Genomic DNA, 19,772 nt, shown 5'->3' on the forward strand with positions numbered 1-19,772 from the left:
CCTCTGGCTGCGTCTGCTTTTATGGTCAGTTTTAACGCATTGCTCACAAAATAAAGCTGTCATGTGATTTACATCCACATCGAAAGAGGAAGACAAATAGCAAGTAACATTTCCCTATATGTGTACATTTCTGCCATTCAAAGATGTTCCACTTCAGCAATTCATTCTGAACAAACATGTTTCATGTGTTATTAAGGATTTTACTACAGATTCTAACATACCATGTAAAATGAGAGCTTCCCTGATTCTGTTGCTGCCTCTAACAGTCTGTGAGGAACTCCCATGTAAGGGGAGGTTTTTAGCCAAAATGTAACCGATGTGATGCCTGTGGTTAGTTATGGGTGAAATTTGAGTAGTAATGGCTCAGAAGTGCAGTCCACTAAGCTCTCTCCACAACATCAAAGCAAACTCCAAATAAAGGCAAGAAAGCGAACACTGATGTGGCTTCAGATAGGATTTACATGGTGACAATCTAGCAGCAAGTGCACTCATGGAGGTGTACTGTGAATCAAGTTTAAGATAAACATATTTTCTTTGTGTGAGCTGGTTGAGCTGGTTCAACAAAACCTGAAATCTTGATTAGAAATAACACACTCACACAAAGAAAGGTGTTTGAAACATCAGTGGACTCTGAGCACCACCCACTTCAGTCAAAGATATTATCAAGTGAATGGGGCAATAGTGATCTGTGAAGATTATGAAAAATATAATAGCAAAAGTAGATAAAGTAATTAAGCTCAAAACCTAATAAATTTTTTTTACAATTTTTTACTTCAGGGATAAAAATTAAAAGTTTTAATTGCAGTTTAAATTAATTTAATGTTTTTTGAGGTAATTTGTGAATGAGGTTTTCCAGACTTTAAATTTTAAATTGCTTACTACAAAAAACAACAAAACAACAACAACAAAAAAACAACCCACCTCTGTCCCCTTTTAAATGTCATATGCAGAATAACGCTGGACAAACTTCATTATGAATCATCTGTCAGTCTGACCACAGCCAATTTCTAATTGAATTTTCTAATTGGAAGTTAAAAATGTTCTTTCTTTTAATTCCCATATTTATTACATCTGTGCAGTCTGATAATGTGCTGACTCTGGATGAACCCTTTCACAGATAGTGGTCGTTACAGTGGACAGCTATTCGAAGGCTGTTTTCTTGTATTTGTGTCAGTGTTGAGTGTATAGTTGCACATAAACCACTACATTGGACACTGATGTGTCACTTCATACCCTGCCACCAGTGGGTTGCAAACATGTACTTTCAAAAGACTCTTTGAAAAGTACGTTTAAAAAAAATGAAGTTCAAAAATCTTTTTTTCATGCCTAAAGATGAATAAAAAATACTTAAGAAAAAAATCCCGACTGAGGTTGTCACAATTCATGCAGTAAAGGGTTAAGGGTGTTTTCACACCTGCAGTGTTTAGTCGGTTTAAATTGAACTCCCCCTTGGCGTGGTTTGTTTGTGCAGTGTGCACACAGTAATCACACTCAGGTACGGACCAAAACAAGAGGAGATGAAACACATGTGGATAAAGGGTCCACATGCTGTTCCACTCTCACAGTCACTGGTAATATCTTCAGTGGTTCTTTCTTTGTGGAAATACACAAAAATAGTTCTTCGATGATCGTGTGTTTGTGCATGTGATTTTCCTCTGTCACAGAACTCCGACCCCTGTGGAGCTTCTTCTCCAACTTTGTGGGGAAGTGATGAGGATGCTGCTCTGTATTTCCCATCCTGGAGATATAGTTCCCAGTACCCAGTCAATATTTGTCTTTTTCACTTAAAAGACTCCTTTACTACACTGAATTCATCATTTTTAACCTCAACATTCCAACAGTGATTCCCTAAGTCCTCAAAGCCCAGAACATCTGGATGATTATCAAACCTTTGAGCTTTAGGGAAGCTGGTGTTTATTTCTATGCATCAAACTGGTCAGATCCTCAGTAAGTGTGAGATGAGTAGAGTTTGGATGCACTAATAGGAGTGCATGAGACCACCTCCTTCATCTTGTTCTAGATGTTTTAGCTCAGATTGCCCACATATGTCACGTCTAGCTATGTAGCAGGCAGGACCCAAACTGAGGACTCAAAAACATGAGGGGTAAACTAAAAGCAGTTTTATTAAACTTACAAACTTAATACAAAAATAAAGCAAGTCCTGTGGAAAAAGGTGGGGAAAGAGGGACAGGTGAACAGAATCTAACTAACAAGACGAGGTGACACACTGTCAAACTAAAACAGGAAACATATAAAAAATTACAAGTAACTAACCAGAGGAGCCCAGAAACATTCACTTTCATAGATTTAATTACTTAAAGTTGTAAATGGGATAATTTATCATATTCAAATAAATTAAAGCATTGTTGGAGGCAAAATGTGAATGTGTTGTTTGTTTTTTCAAACATGAAATATTAAAATATTGGAACCACTTCTGTGTTTTAGTAAAAAGGTATTTAAATACTTACTAGTTATACTTACTAAAACCACAAAAAGCTTGTTTTCCCCCTTTTCTATATAATATTATTGTCACATTTGACACTTAAGTGAACAAGAGAACAAGAATATAAATGATGTGAATCAGCGTGCCGGCCTGGTCACAGTCAGCAAAGATCAGGGACTGATCCACTGTGACTGACATGAATTTAAATGAACATAAAACTGTCAGTTTTGCATTTAAACCAGACACTGTTACATTGATTTTGGCGTAAAAACTTTAAGTTTTAAAAAAGTAAAAATATCTACATACACCACCACCCCCAACACCATTTCAATGACAGCAAAATCAAAACAAACTTTCACATTAAGCCCAGGGTGCTTAGAAGGAAAAACAAACAAACTATTGATTTGATTTGATTTTGCTGCACAAACAAAGAAAAGAATGAAAACAAAATCTTCTACAGACTCATTTAAATGGAAAAAAAATACTAAAACATACAACAAAGTAAACTCACCACAAAATGAGTAATCCAAAAATACTCATACACATCATAGATATTATTATTTTATATATAATACAATCCTATTACATGTAGAAATTTGTGCAATCTCTGCTTCAGCATCTACATCAGAAGCTCAGAATGTGCACTTCTCTTGTTATCACACTGATGTTATCGGTTACTGTCAGATCCACAGGCGTGCAAGAGAAGAAGGAAGAAGGAACTGATGATGACATGAGTCACACAGCACGAGTTGACTCACTTTTTATCTGTGACACATGAGCTCACACTCCCTGACAAAAACTCCATTTACACCAACTTCAAAGGGCCAATTTAAACTGACTTAATATTTTAGACCAAGGTGAAAGAACTGCCTTTGTTTTTTTTTTTGTCTTTATTTTAATGGCATTTGATGAGAATACATTTACATTTTTGTGTAAAGATACTGAGATTTGAGTCAGTCCCCAGTACACCACACATACTGGTACACTGAGTGCAACATTTGAACAACAACCCTGAACAGGACACGTTAATCACAGCAGGGGTCTCAGTGGTGGCGTTCTGTTCATAGCTAAACTTTTACACACAATCACTGGAAACCATGTCAAAAAATGCCATAAAGATTTTAATGTCATAATGTCACTTTAATGTTGCAGCTAGAGATTTTTTTTAATTACTAATATACTGCAGGGTATTGGAATATAGCATAATATTTATTATGCCTTTGCATTTTAAAATCTCTAGCATAATAAAGCTAAAAATAAATGGAATATATATATTTTCATCTACAAGTGGAGTCAAGTAACAAAGTTGCATAACAGAGATATTTCTATACTTTACTAGTTCATTCTAAAGTATGCGAATAAGTTATATTCCACCATTGTTCTGGTCAATGTTCGTATCCGATGGTGATGGGCACCATGGGAGTATCCATCACCAATGCCATACATTTCCTTGTTGGACACACCTGTTATTGGCTATCAGTGGAAGTGATTCTGATACTCTGACACCCACATTTCTTTCGTATAATAGAAATGTTTGATTTAAGTCCGTGATTATTTCTAAGCCCATTATTGACTAGCATCTAAATGTGCTTAACTAGATTGGATATGGACCATATACTCTTTAGATCCCTTTAAACGTGGCTGCTCTTCCAGTGTTACACAGATGGTTGCTGGTAGTATGGTCAGTGGAAGAGTCTTGGTCTCCATGTAAGGAAACAGCTTCTCAGTGATAGTGACTTTGAAGGTGTGTATGAGTGTGTTGGTATCAATATCAAAGAACGAGAGCTTCCTTTTGTGGCAGTGCAGGCGAACTCTGATCCTCTGGAGCGTCTTCACTGCGAGGACTTTGTGTGGAAGTGGTGGAGCAACTGCTGTGTATTTCCCATCGTGGTGTCTTAATTCCCAGAATCCAGTCTTTAATTGTCCCTTTCTCTTAATTGACTCCTGTAGCACACCGAGACACCAGACTCCATCATTTCTAACCTCAATGTCCCAGCTGTGACTCCCTGCGTCGTAGCCCTCGGAGCCCATGATGATCGAATAGCTGTCAAACCTTTCTGGGTTTTCAGGAAGCTTCTGTTTGCTTCCTTGTCTCACACTGGTAAGATCTTCGGAGATGAAGAGATGTCCTTCAGCTGTGTTTGGATCCAGAATCACAGGAGTGTAGGAGACTGTCTCCTTCATTCTGTTCCAGATGTTGTAGGCCAGGTTGCCCAGGTGCTTGGCCACATCGATCAGAGCTCCCGAGACCACCTGTGGATCCTCCAGTAGGGGCCGCTGTTGGACTCTTTCTGCTGCATCCTTGTAGTTATAGAGAAACAAAGAGTCATCAGCTCTCAGCTCCTCCTGTGTGGCACTGATGGTCTCAGAAAGAGCTGCTATCTTTTTGGTCAAAGCCTCAATCTTCTCCTGCATCATCCGAGTCTTCTGCTCCTCTTCTGTCTTCAGAGCAGTGATCCTTGCCTCTTCCTCCTCAAACAGAAAGTGATGAAGCTTCTTAAACTGCTCCCTAATCTGGCTCTCTATGTGCCGAGACTGCATTATGTTGTGTTCTACTGTGAGGTCACTATTTGCTTTCACGTATTCAAAGAGCTTCAGTTTATCCTGTAAACGCTCGAGAAATGTCTGGAGCTTCTCTCTTTGGTCCTGTGCAGCTTCTTCAATGGGTCTGAATCTGTGGTTGTTGTGTGTTTTTGAGTCTCGACATACGAGACACACGGGCTCCTCGTGGTCCAAACAGAAGAGTTTGAGTTTCTCAGCGTGCAGATTGCAGAGAGCCTCAGATGCTGCTATTGGTGTCTCTCCTCTCTCAGCTCTCTCCTCTAGAGCAGTCTTACACAGGTTCCTTAGCACTAAACTAACTGGTGGGTCAGTTGATGAAGGTATCTTCATGCAGAGTGGGCAGGTTTGGGTGTCCTTCTCCTTCCACCACAGATTCAGACAGTCTTTGCAGAAGCTGTGGCTGCATGAGAGGATGACCGGGTCTCTGAAGATGTCGTGGCAGATTGAACAGATGAGTTCCTTTTCAGACTCAGATTGTGCAGCCAGTTTGCCCTGGAATGGAAGCGAAACCGCAGGTGGCCGTAAAATAGAAATACTGCGCTTCACATTCGGGGGTTTTCCATAATTCTCCTCCATGGCAGGTTTAGCAGCACTCCAGTGTCCGTCCGTGTGTGATCTTTCTGCTGTATTGGGAAAACTCACGTCTCCTCTGGTTAATTGTACTAAGCAAACTGAACTCTAAAGTCGGAAGTCTAACTTTGACTTATGCAGCATGTTATCTGATGCCTATGTGGTCAAAGAATGAGGAAAATACATTTCACAGGTTGCTTGTTTCATGCAGAGCATTCCGCACATTACTGCGTTATCTGCATCTGACGATTGCTACAGAGCCGGTCTTTTGTCTCAAACTGATCAACATTTGTCATATAGGTAGGTATTTTGAAAGAGAGCATGCAGAGACAGTGAGCTAACTATTTCATTTCATTTCATTTATTTATTTATTTCACACATGGTTCAACAGTGTTTCATTTCCTTCATACAAATCCTCCTTCCCATTAATATAATATCTATCTATTTATATCTCTCTCTATAGATAGATAGATAGATAGATAGATAGATAGATAGATAGATAGATAGATAGATAGATAGATAGATAGATAGATAGATAGATAGATAGATAGATAGATAGATAGATAGATAGATAGATAGATAGATAGATAGATGGATGTATAATATATTTGTTTGCACTGTTATATGTCAGGTTTCCTCTGAGTACTCCGGCTCTCTCCTCCTCAGTGATGTTCTTCTTAGATTAACTGGTGATTCTAAACAGGTTGTAGGTTTGGATGTGAGACTGTGTGTTTATGTCAGCAGTGATGGTTCCTGCCCCTCCACAATCCTAACTCAGATATAAGAACTTGTACTGATGTTACATTTCCCCTTGTGTTTGTTTTATTCTCTGGTCCACCTGGAAAAAATGGGAAAACTCACGTCTCCTCTGGTTAATTGTACAAAGCAAACTGAACTCTGAAGTCTGAAGTCTAACTTTGACTTATGCAGCATGTTATCTGATGCCTATATGGTCAAAGAATGAGGAAAATACATTTCACAGGTTGCTTGTTTCATGCAGAGCATTCCGCACATTACTGCGTTATCTGCATCTGACGATTGCTACAGAGCCGGTCTTTTGTCTCAAACTGATCAACATTTGTCATATAGGTAGGTATTTTGAAAGAGAGCATGCAGAGACAGTGAGCTAACTATTTCATTTCATTTCATTTATTTATTTATTTCACACATGGTTCAACAGTGTTTCATTTCCTTCATACAAATCCTCCTTCCCATTAATATAATATCTATCTATCTATATCTCTCTCTATATACAGATAGATTAACTGGTGATTCTAAACAGGTTGTAGGTTTGGATGTGAGACTGTGTGTTTATGTCAGCAGTGATGGTTCCTGCCCCTCCACAATCCTAACTCAGATATAAGAGCTTGTACTGATGTTACATTTCCCCTTGTGTTTGTTTTATTCTCTGGTTCACCTGGAAAAAATGGGAAAACTCACGTCTCCTCTGGTTAATTGTACTAAGCAAACTGAACTCTGAAGTCTGAAGTCTAACTTTCAGATCTTCAGCATCCCCAGTTGCCTGCTACCCTCTGTGAGGCCCTGGTATGATTATTATTATTATTTTATTATTTCTTCTCATTAATTTTCATAAGTAGACCACAATAGCAATGCAAAGGTAGGTTTTTGGGGTGATAAATATAAAAATAAATCTAAATATTCATAACATGGAACTTTTGTACATTCTACTGTTATCTGTGCTCCTTAGGATACATCTGAAGTCCACTTCATCTAATGGATTTCACTGAGAAACAAGATCTCACCTCTCAGTTAATTTGGAACTCCCGTCTTCATATCTAAATGAATGAACAGGCATCTATAACTATAATTTCAATGGTCACTGGGATGAAAAGAAATATGTATGAATTCAAAGGTTAGACCAAAGATTATAAGAAGGAAAACAGGATTGAACCACAGTTCACACACTGAGGATAATCTCTTTAACATCGCTACAGTCAGACACGGCTGCAGAATCATGTTTGGGGATGTTTTTCTGTAGGATTTTTGATTTCTATCGGAAAGATCCGAACTAATCCTAACTCAAATCTAAGGACTCTGCTCTCCAATGAGGTGAATGACTTCCGAGTGTTTCTCAGGCACCTGCCTATTTCCTGCTCATTTATCTCTAGAGCCGCATGAGATCAGGACACTGAACTGAAGCCAAAAGATTAGAAAGCACCAGATAAAGTGGCTGCAGTTTTCTGCTGGGTACCAAGAATCCACAGATTATTGTAAAACTTACACTGGAGTCGCCTGAAGTGTTCTCTCTGCTTTGGGGAAACCCAAAGTCTCATTGTAGATTCCTTAACTGGTTTATTGGTTGAACTTTGAATATAAGCTGTCAGTATTTATTTTAGTCCAACGTGACTTTTGGGTGGAGGAGGATTCATTTGTATGACTTTTGTTTTTCAAATTTAGTAATCTGGCACCAAATCAGTGTGAGAAAACACCTCATTAAAACACCAGCATTGAGAAATAGAAGCAGACGAGTCTAAACCAGCACCCGGAGTTTATTAATCAACATTTATGACAATCACGGATTAAACGTAACATCGGCCCTTATAAACCCTGAACTTTAATCAAACTTGAACTCGTACATACGCGCAGTGTCAAAACAACACAAGAGCTCCTTTTTCACAAAACAAAATCTCTTAGCAAAGGTTTCAGTGCAGCAAATAAATACACCAAAAATGAATCATTGGCATTAAAACAGTTGCTATTTGCCCAAAACAAACAGACTGTTGTCATGTAACTGGGCAGTGAGTGGGTACAGTTCAGATACAAACACAGGATGTGTTTTTCATTTTTAATGTAACTGCATGTGTCCCGACATCTACTGAAAGCAAACATGGTTGTTCACAGGTGCCGATAAAATTATTTCATGTTACAACGGGAAATCATCAATGAGCAGAAAACAGAACAAAACTTTGATTTCATGTCTCAATTCCATCATACATGTGAGCTGAGTCTGAGTTTGTAGTGAAGTCACACCAGCAAAGTGACTGAATCAGTGTTTAAAGTCTCGCTGTGGTTGAATCTGGCTGCTGTTTGAAGAAAACCTTTGAACAAAAAAAACATATTCATTCATAAACTGAGTGCAGTTTCTCAGACACTCGTACCTGCTAATTAGTGCTTAGTACGGGCAGATATTAGTATTTCATTCACCAACACTGAAGCACACTTTTTGGATGGTCTGTACCAAAGCAGGTCAGATACCAAAATTAAAAATGCTCCACAAGGCACCAACAGCACAAACACAGTCAAAAGGTCCTGTTCAGACTCAGTTAGCAGAGGTGACGCCTGTAACTCTACCCGCCTGGGAGTGAAAGCAGCAACAGCATCAAAACTTTAAGCCAAACAAAAATTAAACAGACGAGTGATTAAAACTAAAAACACCTTTATGGAGGAAACTAGTTAGCCAAAACCATGTATGTACTTGTCTGTAAGCATTTTAACATGGGAGCCTATGGGGACTGACTCATTACAGCCAGACTCTAGTGGACATTAGAGGAACTGCAGGTTTTGGCACTTCTATGATATGTGATGCAAAACAAACATTGGATCTGAATTGCTGTATAATTTCCTGTAAGTATAAAATAGTAATTCTGTTTTTATGGAGTTAGTATGTATGTAACAAATACTGTTACAGAATTAGTGTGTAGAGTGGATTTGAGACACTGTCTAATGAAAAGGACGACTGCATGCACGCTTATCTGCTAAGACGTTCAGATTGATTCCACTCACACGTCAATACAGTAAATATAAAGGACAAAGATTGAAAATAAACAGCTGGTTTTAATTTTTAAATATAACTAATTATCCATTTGACACTTTTTTGCCTGTCTGTACCTTTATATTCACCAAACAGACATCCGAGTTCATTTTTTAATGTTCATTACAAATTTGATCTAAATAAATAACCTTGATGACATGCAGAAATACGAGTAAAGCAGGGATTCATTTGGTGAATTATTTGGGGTTAAATATTAAAGTGGAAAACACGAGCTCACTGCAGCGCTTTAACTTGGTCCAAAACAACAACAAGAAGAAAGGCCCTTTACATTTCAGACTCCTCTTCGATATTTAAATCCACAACCAAAACCATCAGAAATATTTGGATCCATTATTATATGTGTTCTTCCTGGGACCGGTCTCCAACCCTCCACCAAAGCTTAATGATGATTATCTGTTTCTGCTCTCCAAACATGTCAAACTCAAGCAACTCAGTTGTCAACACATTCACTGCAGGCTTCGTTTCCCGCTCGGTAGTTGTTATTATCTGATGTTTGACAAACGCAGCTTCTTGTCAGAAAAACTTTCCAGTTTCTGATAAAAATCTCAGGTGACTTTAGATAAGCGAGAACTGAAGAGCAGACTGTAAAAGGCAAACACTGTTAAACTGGTGAGAAACAAAAGGTTTCTAAGCTCTTAAAAATAGTTTTTACTTTCTCCTCTGACCACGACAGACGCCACTTTTAACAAAAAGGCAATTAGGAAAACACAAAACAACACAAAAGCGTGCACGTGGGCGAGAATGATCAAATAAAAGAGGTTTTTCCTTCAGCACAACAGTTGGTGCTTTAAAATAAAATCTGGAGCTGCAAGAACAACAAAGCATCAAAAAATAAACTTTTCCAGAGTGGCTTACAGGAAGAAACCACAGGTGGAGGTTACAGGTGGAGGTGAGGCCTCAGAATAAGCCACATGTCGACATCCCACACGTCTGTCATGTTGTATGTTGAAGTGCTGTTGTTTGCATGTGACGCTGTACCGTGCTCACGTTCTGCGTGTGCCGTTTTGATCTGTTTGAGGACCACGGGAGGTCTGAACGTCTTTTACCCTCCTTCAGTTTTTGTTTGTTCCCTCTGAGGATAAAAAGAAGACGAGTTTATTCCTCCCATCAGAGGAAACACGGGTGCGTTTTATTTGAGAATCAGCGTCGCCTCAGAGCCGTCCTTCCTCTTCAGGTACAGCCCATTGGTGAGGTGGTGCTCTCTCCTCAAGAAGGCGTAGAAATAATCTGACACCAGCAGGATCTGAAGGGGACATATATTTCTATCAGGACACCAATGCAGCGGTAAAACCTGAAGACCAAGTATACACAAATCTGAGGGTGCTTCTTGGCTCAAATGGGGACTTTTTGATTTGACTACACGTGCAAACATGACTGCATACATATATTTACCTCATAGACATCTGTGTATTTTCTGCTCAAGTTAATGAAACCACAACTTAAAAAACTAGTTATATATGTTTACTACTCTTATGACGAGGACTAAAGGGGGGTTGTATTCTTCTTACACCAAGATTTCCTTTACCACCTCTGAAAGAAGACTTGATATTGAAACAAAAAAAGCCAAAGTCTAAAAATGGATGAAACTTCATTTAACAGTGTTATTGCATTTATCTTTAAAACTAACTACATAAATAAACAGCATTAACTGTGCCCGCTGGCTCCCATGCACACCATCCTACCTGCGCCACGTTGAAGAGCAGAGTTATGGCGTAGTAGAAGTTGGAGTTGGCGCTGCCGGCGTAGATCCAGAGGTGCCAGAGAACCGGGAACAGAACCGAACAGGCCAGCAAGACACAGGACACCAGGAAGATGTTCCTCAGGACTGAACAGGAACAAAGACATATAATTACTCCTAAATCAAATAAAGAACATGAATAATGAAGCTTTAAGCTGCTACAAGAGAGAAATCAGGGCTAATTAACACTGAACACTGTAAGTAAATTCAGGGCTCAGATCTACAGTGTTTCAGAGACTTTGAGCTAATTGTTTGTAGGATTTTTTACTCTCACTGATCAGCAGTGCTTCTGACCCCAGACGGTGTCAATTTAAGGTAAATATTCAAAACATTTTTTTTCATGTGATGATACTTTAACCAGGATCTGTAAGAACTGTAAGAACACAGACTCTGAGTGGAAATGTTGTGGGGGGGGGGGTTCCCCACTCACATCTGTGCAGGTGACTCCAAACAGGAAGAAAGGCCAGGTAGAGTGCAACGTCTCCCACAGTGGGGTACGACTTAAAGATGGAGATCACAGCTAACTGCATGAACATCAGGAAGACGGGATGCTCCCTGCAGCACACACACGAACACAGATGATACATCATGGTGTGGTTTTACTCAGGTTTAGGTTATTAAACAAGAAAAAAAACAGGACTGTGTCAACTTGGGAGGACAGGTAACGTGAGAATGAGGTGCTGGACTTACTTGAGTTTGATGGACAGAGGGATGGTGTAGAAGAAAACATTAATCTGGAAGACGCAGAGGAAGAAGAGGCGGAAATGTTCAAACATCTCGGCAAAGAAATACCAGAAGAGGCCGATGTTCGGAGTGAGGTCAGGAACCGAGAGACTGGAGGGAGAGAAAACAGTCACATTAGAGATGCAGACATAGTTACACAGAGTTTATTCTGTCTTCAAACATGACACGCACTCAGAGGAACTGAACACTAAAAATAAATAAGCTTCACGGCGCCCTCTGGTGGAGAAATTGTGCAATGAAAAAGTTGGAAGTTTCGCGCAAATATGGACAGTTTCTTCCTCCTGCTGATGCAACACCATAAGATATTTTCTCTTATGCATGGCAGCTCAGAGGTGCTGACACAGGTGCGTGTCTGATGCAATGCTTATGTGCAAGCAGTGCAGTTCATTATATCGCATTGCTAACAGTGGTTATCCTGTGCTGCCTCCTGCAGTCTATCCAGGCAGCTGGAGAGAGTTTATCTACTAAATTAGGCTAGATATACTTTAGAGGAGTGGTTCCTAAAGTGTGGGCCGGGTACCCCTTGTGGGCCGCTAAGGTACTGCAGCTGGACCACAGTAACAGAAATTCAGTTTGTATGTACAAGTATGCATGTCATCTATATATTTATAAAAATATATTTATATAAAAAGTGAATCAAAACTGGTCATAGGAGGTGGTTAGTTTGTGATATTACTCGTTACTCTGACCTAAATGTACTGCTCTTGTACTGAAGTGTGTGACCCAGTGGCAGGTGGGTCACACACCGGCCTTAACACTTTGCACACGACTGGGTAGCATTAACAATTTAAAGCCAACAGCGTGTGTGCTTTATGTTTTTGCAGTAAAATTTTTGCGGAAACATGACTTTCTCTAACAATTTGTTTAGAGTGAAGATTTAAGATGAGCCCCGTGGGCCGCGGCACTCTTGAGTTCCTGCATGGCTGCAGGAACATGGCTGTTTTCCACGGTTGCCATTTCTAATTTACTGTGAAAAATATAATAACTTCATTCACCTAAAATTTTGCTGACAAATGCCAGAAATCCTCAAATCAACAAACCAATGAACTGATCAAATCTTAAAACCTCACATGAGAATTTATTTCAATACAGCAGAGACATTGAATTAAATCAAAGCCACGGTGCCTTCATTTTATGCCAATTTATGGCTTCCAGCTCCTCTCCTGCTCTCTTGGATGGTTCTTACTGCTGCTTTGGGTCAAAGTGCTCAACTTTGAAGAGCAGCTTTGATTTTGTCATTTCAAGCGTGCGAGAAACATCAAAGAGTCTCGGATGGCTTAAAGGGCAGCTGAGGCTTGAGATTTTACCACAGTCTACGATTGGCTGTCTGAGACATGAATAATCCCGAGTGAGGCCAAACTGACTCATTTTTAACTTTCTTATCATCAGCACTGTTGCCACAAACTCGGCAACGTGTGCCTGAGAGAAACTACATGAAGACAATGGTCCTCAGCCGCGCCGTTTCTTTTCTTTACTCACATGAAGCCGTAGACGGAGGGCAGGTAGTCCCAGGAGCCGAGCAGGAAAAAGGAGAGACAGATGAGGACAAACAAGCTGCCGAGGTACATGAAGAGATACTGCACGATGAACCACCAGAAGCTGACCCGACGGAAATTCACTGGGATGTACTGACGCTGGAAGAGCAGAGACAGAGACGTGGACAAGGACTCAAAAAAGTCATAAATCCCAGCAATGATGCTCGAAAGAACAGAAACAATCAAACAAAGGAAAAGATAAAAGAAAAATGAGAGCAGAGAGAAAGTAAAACGTTTAAAAAAATGAAATATCTGCTTCCATTCATAGACGACAAACCTGCATAAAATACAGCATGGCAGGAGCACACAGGGTGATGGGATAGATGGACTGATACGTGGCCAAGCAAAGGAATATGGCACTCAGTAAGACATTTCCTGAAAAAACAAAGAGAAGGCAATTTTTTTTTAGAATCTGATGAAACCACAGCAAACTTGTTAAAAACGACATTTAAATAAAAACAAAGTGATTCATGTTCCTCTGATGTAATTAAAAAAAAAGCTTCAGCAGAGCCAACGAATGAGATCAACGGGAAACAGTCACTTCCTGCTCGGACACAAATATGAGACGAAGATCTGAAGCGTACCTTTTATTGTGGAGAGGAAGAAGAGGGCGAGGACGGCGTTGTTCAGGCCACAGGTCGACTTGGCGACACAGGATAAGATGGTGAACGGGTTCAGCAGGTAACTGTGAGAAAAGAAGAACAATTATTAGTAATTAAATAAGTAAATAAAACAAACTGAAAACAAAAAGGAGAATTTTCAGGAGATACAGTGTGTTGTCCGTTTTCTCTGGATTTTCTCAAACTTCACCTCAGAGCGTCACGGAGAAGGCGACGCGTTCTCCTCCACAAAGTGATAGTGAAATTTTACCAGTCGTCTGGATGAAGCTTTTCTTCACAGCTATTTTAAAGTTTTAAAGTTGTGAATGTTGACGTTGAGAAGCTAAAACTTAATTCTTATCAACCGGAAATGATCATTATTTTATAATATGGTCATTAATTCTATATGAATTCATTTTAGACCCAGAATTCAGTTCAATTTTATTTATACAGCATCAAATCACAACAACAGTCGCCTCAAGAATAAATAATAAACTAAGCAGCTGGAAGAGCCTGAGTGGTGACACCTTTGTGTTATTCAGGGTAAGAAGATGAAATTTAAGAAGCTGAATCTGGCAGGAGAGAATGCAGTATGAGTGATGGTACTTACAACATGGCTACTTTCAGAGGGATGTAGTACATTTCTTTGGGGCTTCTGATGAGCTCCAGAGAGTCCATGGGGTAGCGGTCGGCCTCCAAAGCAAACTTCTGCTTTCTGAACTGAAACAGCATCAAAGACAAGTCAAATATATCAAAAACAAAGAGATGCAGACACACAAAGCCCCAAACACAAAGGTCTCACACAGAATACGTGAGCTGAAGTTACTCCTGTTCATTATTAGAGACGGGGTTTGGGAATTTAGGCCAACCTTACTTCTCTACACATTTTTAAGTATTTAAACTGTGTATTGTGATGTGTTCTTACCACTTGTTTGTTGTACTCCTTCACTGCCATGTAAAGAGCCACAGCGGTGATCACGTCGGCCAGCTGACGAGACAGAAACGGTAAAATGAGATATGCCTGATTTAACATTTGCTGCATTTCCACTTCAAGGTGGTCTCACTCCTTCTCTGATGTCTGCTATTTTTAAGAAGCTCTGAGGGAAATCTGTTCTGACCCTGTACCTGGTCCTCTGTGATAAGAGCTGGGTGTCCTCCACTGTGCCCTCCACCCAAAAATCTCTATTTTATGGAAAGTAGCGAGAATGTTAATGTGGTGAACACGGTTCATGATAAGTGAAGATCGTATTAGTGTGGCCATGAAGCTGGAGACACTCTATTCAGGGCTGAATCTGGTCTCTCATATGTTACTGGGAATCACATTAACGATGAATCCTGGTTTATGAATTCCTGTATAATCCTGTGGGCATCGAACATGAGAGGACAAGCACGCTCCTGGTGTCTCTGCTGATGCCTTTGGACTTCAAAACTGTGGACTGAGACTGAAACCTGCCGTTCAGGTTCTGGGTTGTACTCGGAGAACCAGCTCTCATCAACATCTGCCTCAACAAGGTTTGTGGGAGGCTTTACAATCAATTTGATCACATTTCAGATTTTAACCACCTTCTTCTTTAGGGGTTGTCACAATCATCTGCCTCCATGTCACCAGATCCCTAACATCCTCCTTCACTACATCTATGAATCTTCTCTGTGGCCTGGCAGCTCTTGTCCAACACGCATATTCCCTATCCATCCTCTGCACAAGTCCGCTCCACCTGAGCCGTCCCTCTCCAGTAATGAGACTGCCTCCACTACAAAATGCTTCAAAATGACGTTTTTATTCAGACTCACCATAAATGTGATCTCTGCGTAGTCCACCAAAAAGTGAAACATGTAGATGATGAGAGGAGTCTGAAAGGATCAGAGCAGAAGGAGAATTCAACATGAACATCTAAACATCAACATGCCTCATTTGTGGATTTTCTGCTGACTCAGATCTCAGTTGTAGAAATACACCATCTATGAGGTCCAAGCATGTAATGGAAAAATCAAGAACCAGGAGCAACTGAAACATCCGAGCATGTCTAAATAATTAAATAAGACATTTATTGTCCGTTTTCCACCAACACGGCACCCGAGCAGAGCAACTTCAGTGCTTTCTGAGAAACAGCTAAAGGTCTTTTTGGTGGAAATGCATGGAACTAGTTTTAGACTGAGCACCGGCACCTTGTTGGTGAAATGTGACATTCGAGAGGTGGTTTACAGATGCTACTCATCCTCCGAGTCTACCAACGGGCAGCCTTCTTTTGCTGATTGACTCTTGTGTTCTTTATTTAATACATTTTGTGTTTGTTAAAGTTAATTTTCTATCTCTGTGAACAAAGTTTGATGCGTTGACTTTTGGGCACCCCGATCTCGCTCTGGATGTTTTAGAGTATCGTGCCCTCCCCTCTTAGAAATCTTCGGTCCAGCCATGGCCCGACTCTGAGGAAGCCCCTCCTCCCTCAGAAGATCTGACTCTGACACTTTCACTTTGTTCTGATGATGCAGTTCTCACTATTACAATGCTGCTCAGTAAGCAAAGTTTTCACCTGGGTGTTACCTGAATGCTGCTTCAATGGAAATCTGACGTTTTGTAGAAAGAAGTTAAAGTTCCCTTCCACTGTGATGGTTCACCACGAAATGAGCAGAATCTGGAATGTTTCGTCTTTGTTTTCCAAACCATCTCCTACTAATTTTCTGATTATTTTCAGGTTCATGTAACAAATATAACCTTCAATGTTCACACACACTTTGTAATAGGTGTGTGTGTGTGTGTGTGTGTGTGTGTGTGTGTGTGTGTGTGAGTGAGAGAGAGGGATTCACCTCATGGAAAACATCTCCAGAATATGGTGAAACTCCCAAATCAAGCAGAGCCAAACCTTCAACAACTGCAGAGAAACAGCAAACAGAGAAACAGTTTTATTAAGACTGCTTGATTACAATAAAAATCACAACCACAATTATTTTGGTAACTATGGAAAATGTTTATTTTTGCATTTATGGAACTTCAACTTGGTGAATTTGGTCTGACATTTCGAGAGTGAAGCTACATTTTAAACCATTTTCACTCTATTCCACTATCGTTAGAAGCCAAAATCATAAATGATGTTAAAATCTCCAACTTTTATTATTTTTTACCAGCACTGGGCTGTTATCTTTGAATGCCTCCTCTTGAAAGTAGCAGTTCCACAGCTTCCAGTTACAACTGCCTAATGAAAATTGCATGAAGTGTTTCTGTGTGAGTCTCACAGCATGTTGGTCATGTTTTCTGTTGTACAGAAAAACCTCAGATTGACTGCAAACCTGCACCTCAGGCTCCTGTCAGGTACTGTGTCATCATCTGCTAAATGGAAACTTAAACACTGTCCACTAACATTTCACAAATTCATCTAAAACAAAACCTTTGTCTGTGGTAACTAATGGAAAGCTGATATAAATATGTCAAATAATAAAGTCAAATCAGCGAGTGCCTCCCACTGTGAACCAGTTGATTTTTTTTTGTACATTAATTATTTTCAGATATTTACTGGCCATCGAAGCACATGGGGTGGGGGTATGTGCATTTTCTCCATCACTTTGAGCCCTCATAACTCAACGATTACAGAAGAGGTAGTCAGTTGCTAAGGGTCAATTAACCAATTATTCATCGGGGTGTATATATATATTTTAGCCTGTTTGTATACTTTTGTCCAAATTAGGGTGTCTGCACAATGGTGCAACTGTTAGCACTATCGCCTCACAGCAAGAAGGTCATGAAGGCAGGGGCCATGTGCCTGTTAGGCTAAGTGGTGATTTTAAATTGGCTGTAGCTGTGAAAATGAATTTTTAAACACTTGCTGATGTAACATTATACACACGTCAGCCAGATGTTTTACAGGTGTAACGTCTACGTTACTATGCGCAAATGACCCCGTGGAAACTAATGTGGATCACAGGAGGATTTAAAGGGGTCCACAAATACTATAGACTGTGCAGATCTTTGTTCAGCCGCTGGCAGAGACTCTGGTCGTCATTACTACTAGTGGTCGATGGATGTTTGACAGAGAAACAACCACTGAGCTCCATTCATTGGAAATAACAAAGAAACACTTGTTTAAATCTTCCCCTACAGAAAGTAAAAAGTATCCGCTGTTAGCTTAATGTCAGTAAAACATCATCAAGCTTTCTGAATTTGAATCTCAGCTGCTGATTTTCGCAGCTGAACCGGTTTGACCGAGTTACCGGATAACAGCACCGATGAGAGGGAGGTGAGGGGACCCGGACGTGAACCGACCGCAGCGGCTCCAAACCGCCGCTGGACCCGCGCTTACCTCTCTTCCAGGCGGTTATCGGCGACACCACCTCCACCCTCTCTGCAATCAGCTCCGCCAAACTGGACCGGAACAGAGCGGCACGGATCGTAACGGCCACAATCAACAGCAGAGTCAAGGGAGCCGCCATCTTGACAAGGAAGCGCTGTCCGCCCTGCGAGGTGCACGACGGGAAATGAAGTCTCCAAATGTGTAGGAAGGAGAGAAGGAACCACAAGTCCAGATAAATAAATAAATAAATAAATAAATGTACTCTAAAGCAAATGCTGGAAATTAAAGAAAAATTTATATAGAAATATGAATATCAAAAAAATAGACATACAGATAATGGGTGCATGTGTTATCTTTTTACATGTTTGCTTGATGTCAGCTGAGGATTCATTTTACATGTGAAACACACTCTGACAGACAGGACAAACACACAAAGCGGAACAATTGTTGTCCTATACTTGTTTTCATCCGGAGACTATTTGTGTTGGATCAAAACAAAAAGCCGTACACAGTGAACCACTGCGCTTCCGCTAACCGTGCGGTTATTTCAAAAACAAAATTGACTCTGTTAAAAAACATAAATTTACTTTTTTCTGATCAGGTTAGGGTTCATTAAAATAGCTTCACACAAAGAATACAATAGCAAGCATAAAAATGCCATCTGAAAATTCATCAACTGACATTTTGGGGTCAAAGGTCTCAAGCTGTGGGCCACTGCTGGCACTGTCATCTCATCCGAGGGCCACTTTAGTTTTCAAGTGGTACAAAAACTAACAAACAAGAAAACACCCACAAATATCTTAGAAAATGTAGTGTTAATTTGTTCGTTTGGTTTTTTTTATTTCAAATATTGTATAAAAAGGCAAAACTGCAAACGTGAATGTATTTTTTCCCTCACTCTTCATTAACTGAAGCCTTTCATTGAACTACCAAATAAACAAATTGGTACTCTCTTTCTGGCCAGACACATGGCAGCACTTCTGCCATAATTTTGTTCATATTTGACAAAATAAAAATGCAGACATCAGTGTACACATTGGTTTTTGACTGCTAGTGAAAATTGTTAAATAACTCTCTCACTAAACCAACAAAACCAATCCCTCAACATGTTTGTACTCTCTGTTCATGTTGCCTTCATATTAAATCATTTTAAATATATAAATATATATAAATAAATACGTTCAAGGGCCAAATTGCATTATAATTCTTCATGTCAACATATGGGCCCCAAGTAGATGTGACGTGGGTCACAAGTGGCCCCCGGCCCGCGGGTTTGAGAAATCCTACTTTAGATTAACAGTTATACAGAGGTATAGGCTCTATTAAGATGTAATGAATTAAAGTAGGGAAGATTTCAACATTATTACAGTTAACCCAAACAAAATAAAAAATAAACCCAGGTACGAGAAAAATATTTTAGTTTGGTGCATTGGTGCACATGTTTTGTAAGGCTGAGAAACGCAACACTTCATGTCTACATGACATGAAGTGTTGAGTGTGTATTT

At 39.9% G+C, this 19,772-nt stretch overlaps 2 protein-coding genes across 2 annotated transcripts; both read right to left on the minus strand.

Moving 5' to 3' along the window:
* Positions 1 to 4,033: 4,033 nt before the first annotated feature.
* Positions 4,034 to 5,581, minus strand: LOC116310442 (tripartite motif-containing protein 35-like). Its single transcript, XM_031727216.1, has one exon. The coding sequence runs from the start codon at positions 5,579 to 5,581 to the stop codon at positions 4,034 to 4,036; it is 1,548 nt and encodes a 515-aa protein (XP_031583076.1).
* A 2,484-nt stretch (positions 5,582 to 8,065) lies between these two features.
* Positions 8,066 to 18,446, minus strand: pigu (phosphatidylinositol glycan anchor biosynthesis, class U). Its single transcript, XM_031727222.2, has 12 exons — positions 18,277 to 18,446; positions 16,790 to 16,854; positions 15,776 to 15,835; positions 14,910 to 14,972; positions 14,595 to 14,704; positions 13,970 to 14,070; positions 13,663 to 13,760; positions 13,330 to 13,484; positions 11,797 to 11,940; positions 11,537 to 11,661; positions 11,051 to 11,193; positions 8,066 to 10,611 (listed from the first exon to the last, which is right to left on the minus strand). Exons 1-12 carry the CDS (start codon positions 18,404 to 18,406, stop codon positions 10,498 to 10,500), a joined length of 1,308 nt encoding a protein of 435 aa, XP_031583082.1. The 5' UTR covers positions 18,407 to 18,446; the 3' UTR covers positions 8,066 to 10,497.
* Between the last annotated feature and the right edge of the window lie 1,326 nt (positions 18,447 to 19,772).

Source organism: Oreochromis aureus, linkage group 5 (genome assembly GCF_013358895.1).
Source record: "Oreochromis aureus strain Israel breed Guangdong linkage group 5, ZZ_aureus, whole genome shotgun sequence".
In the NCBI taxonomy this organism is placed as follows: domain Eukaryota; kingdom Metazoa; phylum Chordata; class Actinopteri; order Cichliformes; family Cichlidae; genus Oreochromis; species Oreochromis aureus.

Bases quoted from the DNA above. Each gene is read 5' to 3' on its own strand.
- pigu (XM_031727222.2), bottom strand. From the start codon at position 18,406: ATGGCGGCTCCCTTGACTCTGCTGTTGATTGTGGCCGTTACGATCCGT. The intron at 14,705-14,909 runs GTAAGAACACAT...ATGCTGTTTCAG, and splicing joins AGGAGTACAACAAACAAGTG to TTCAGAAAGCAGAAGTTTGC. The intron at 11,941-13,329 runs GTGAGTAAAGAA...CTCTCCCTCCAG, and splicing joins CCCTCCGTCTACGGCTTCAT to TCTCTCGGTTCCTGACCTCA.
- LOC116310442 (XM_031727216.1), bottom strand. From the start codon at position 5,581: ATGGAGGAGAATTATGGAAAACCCCCGAATGTGAAGCGCAGTATTTCT.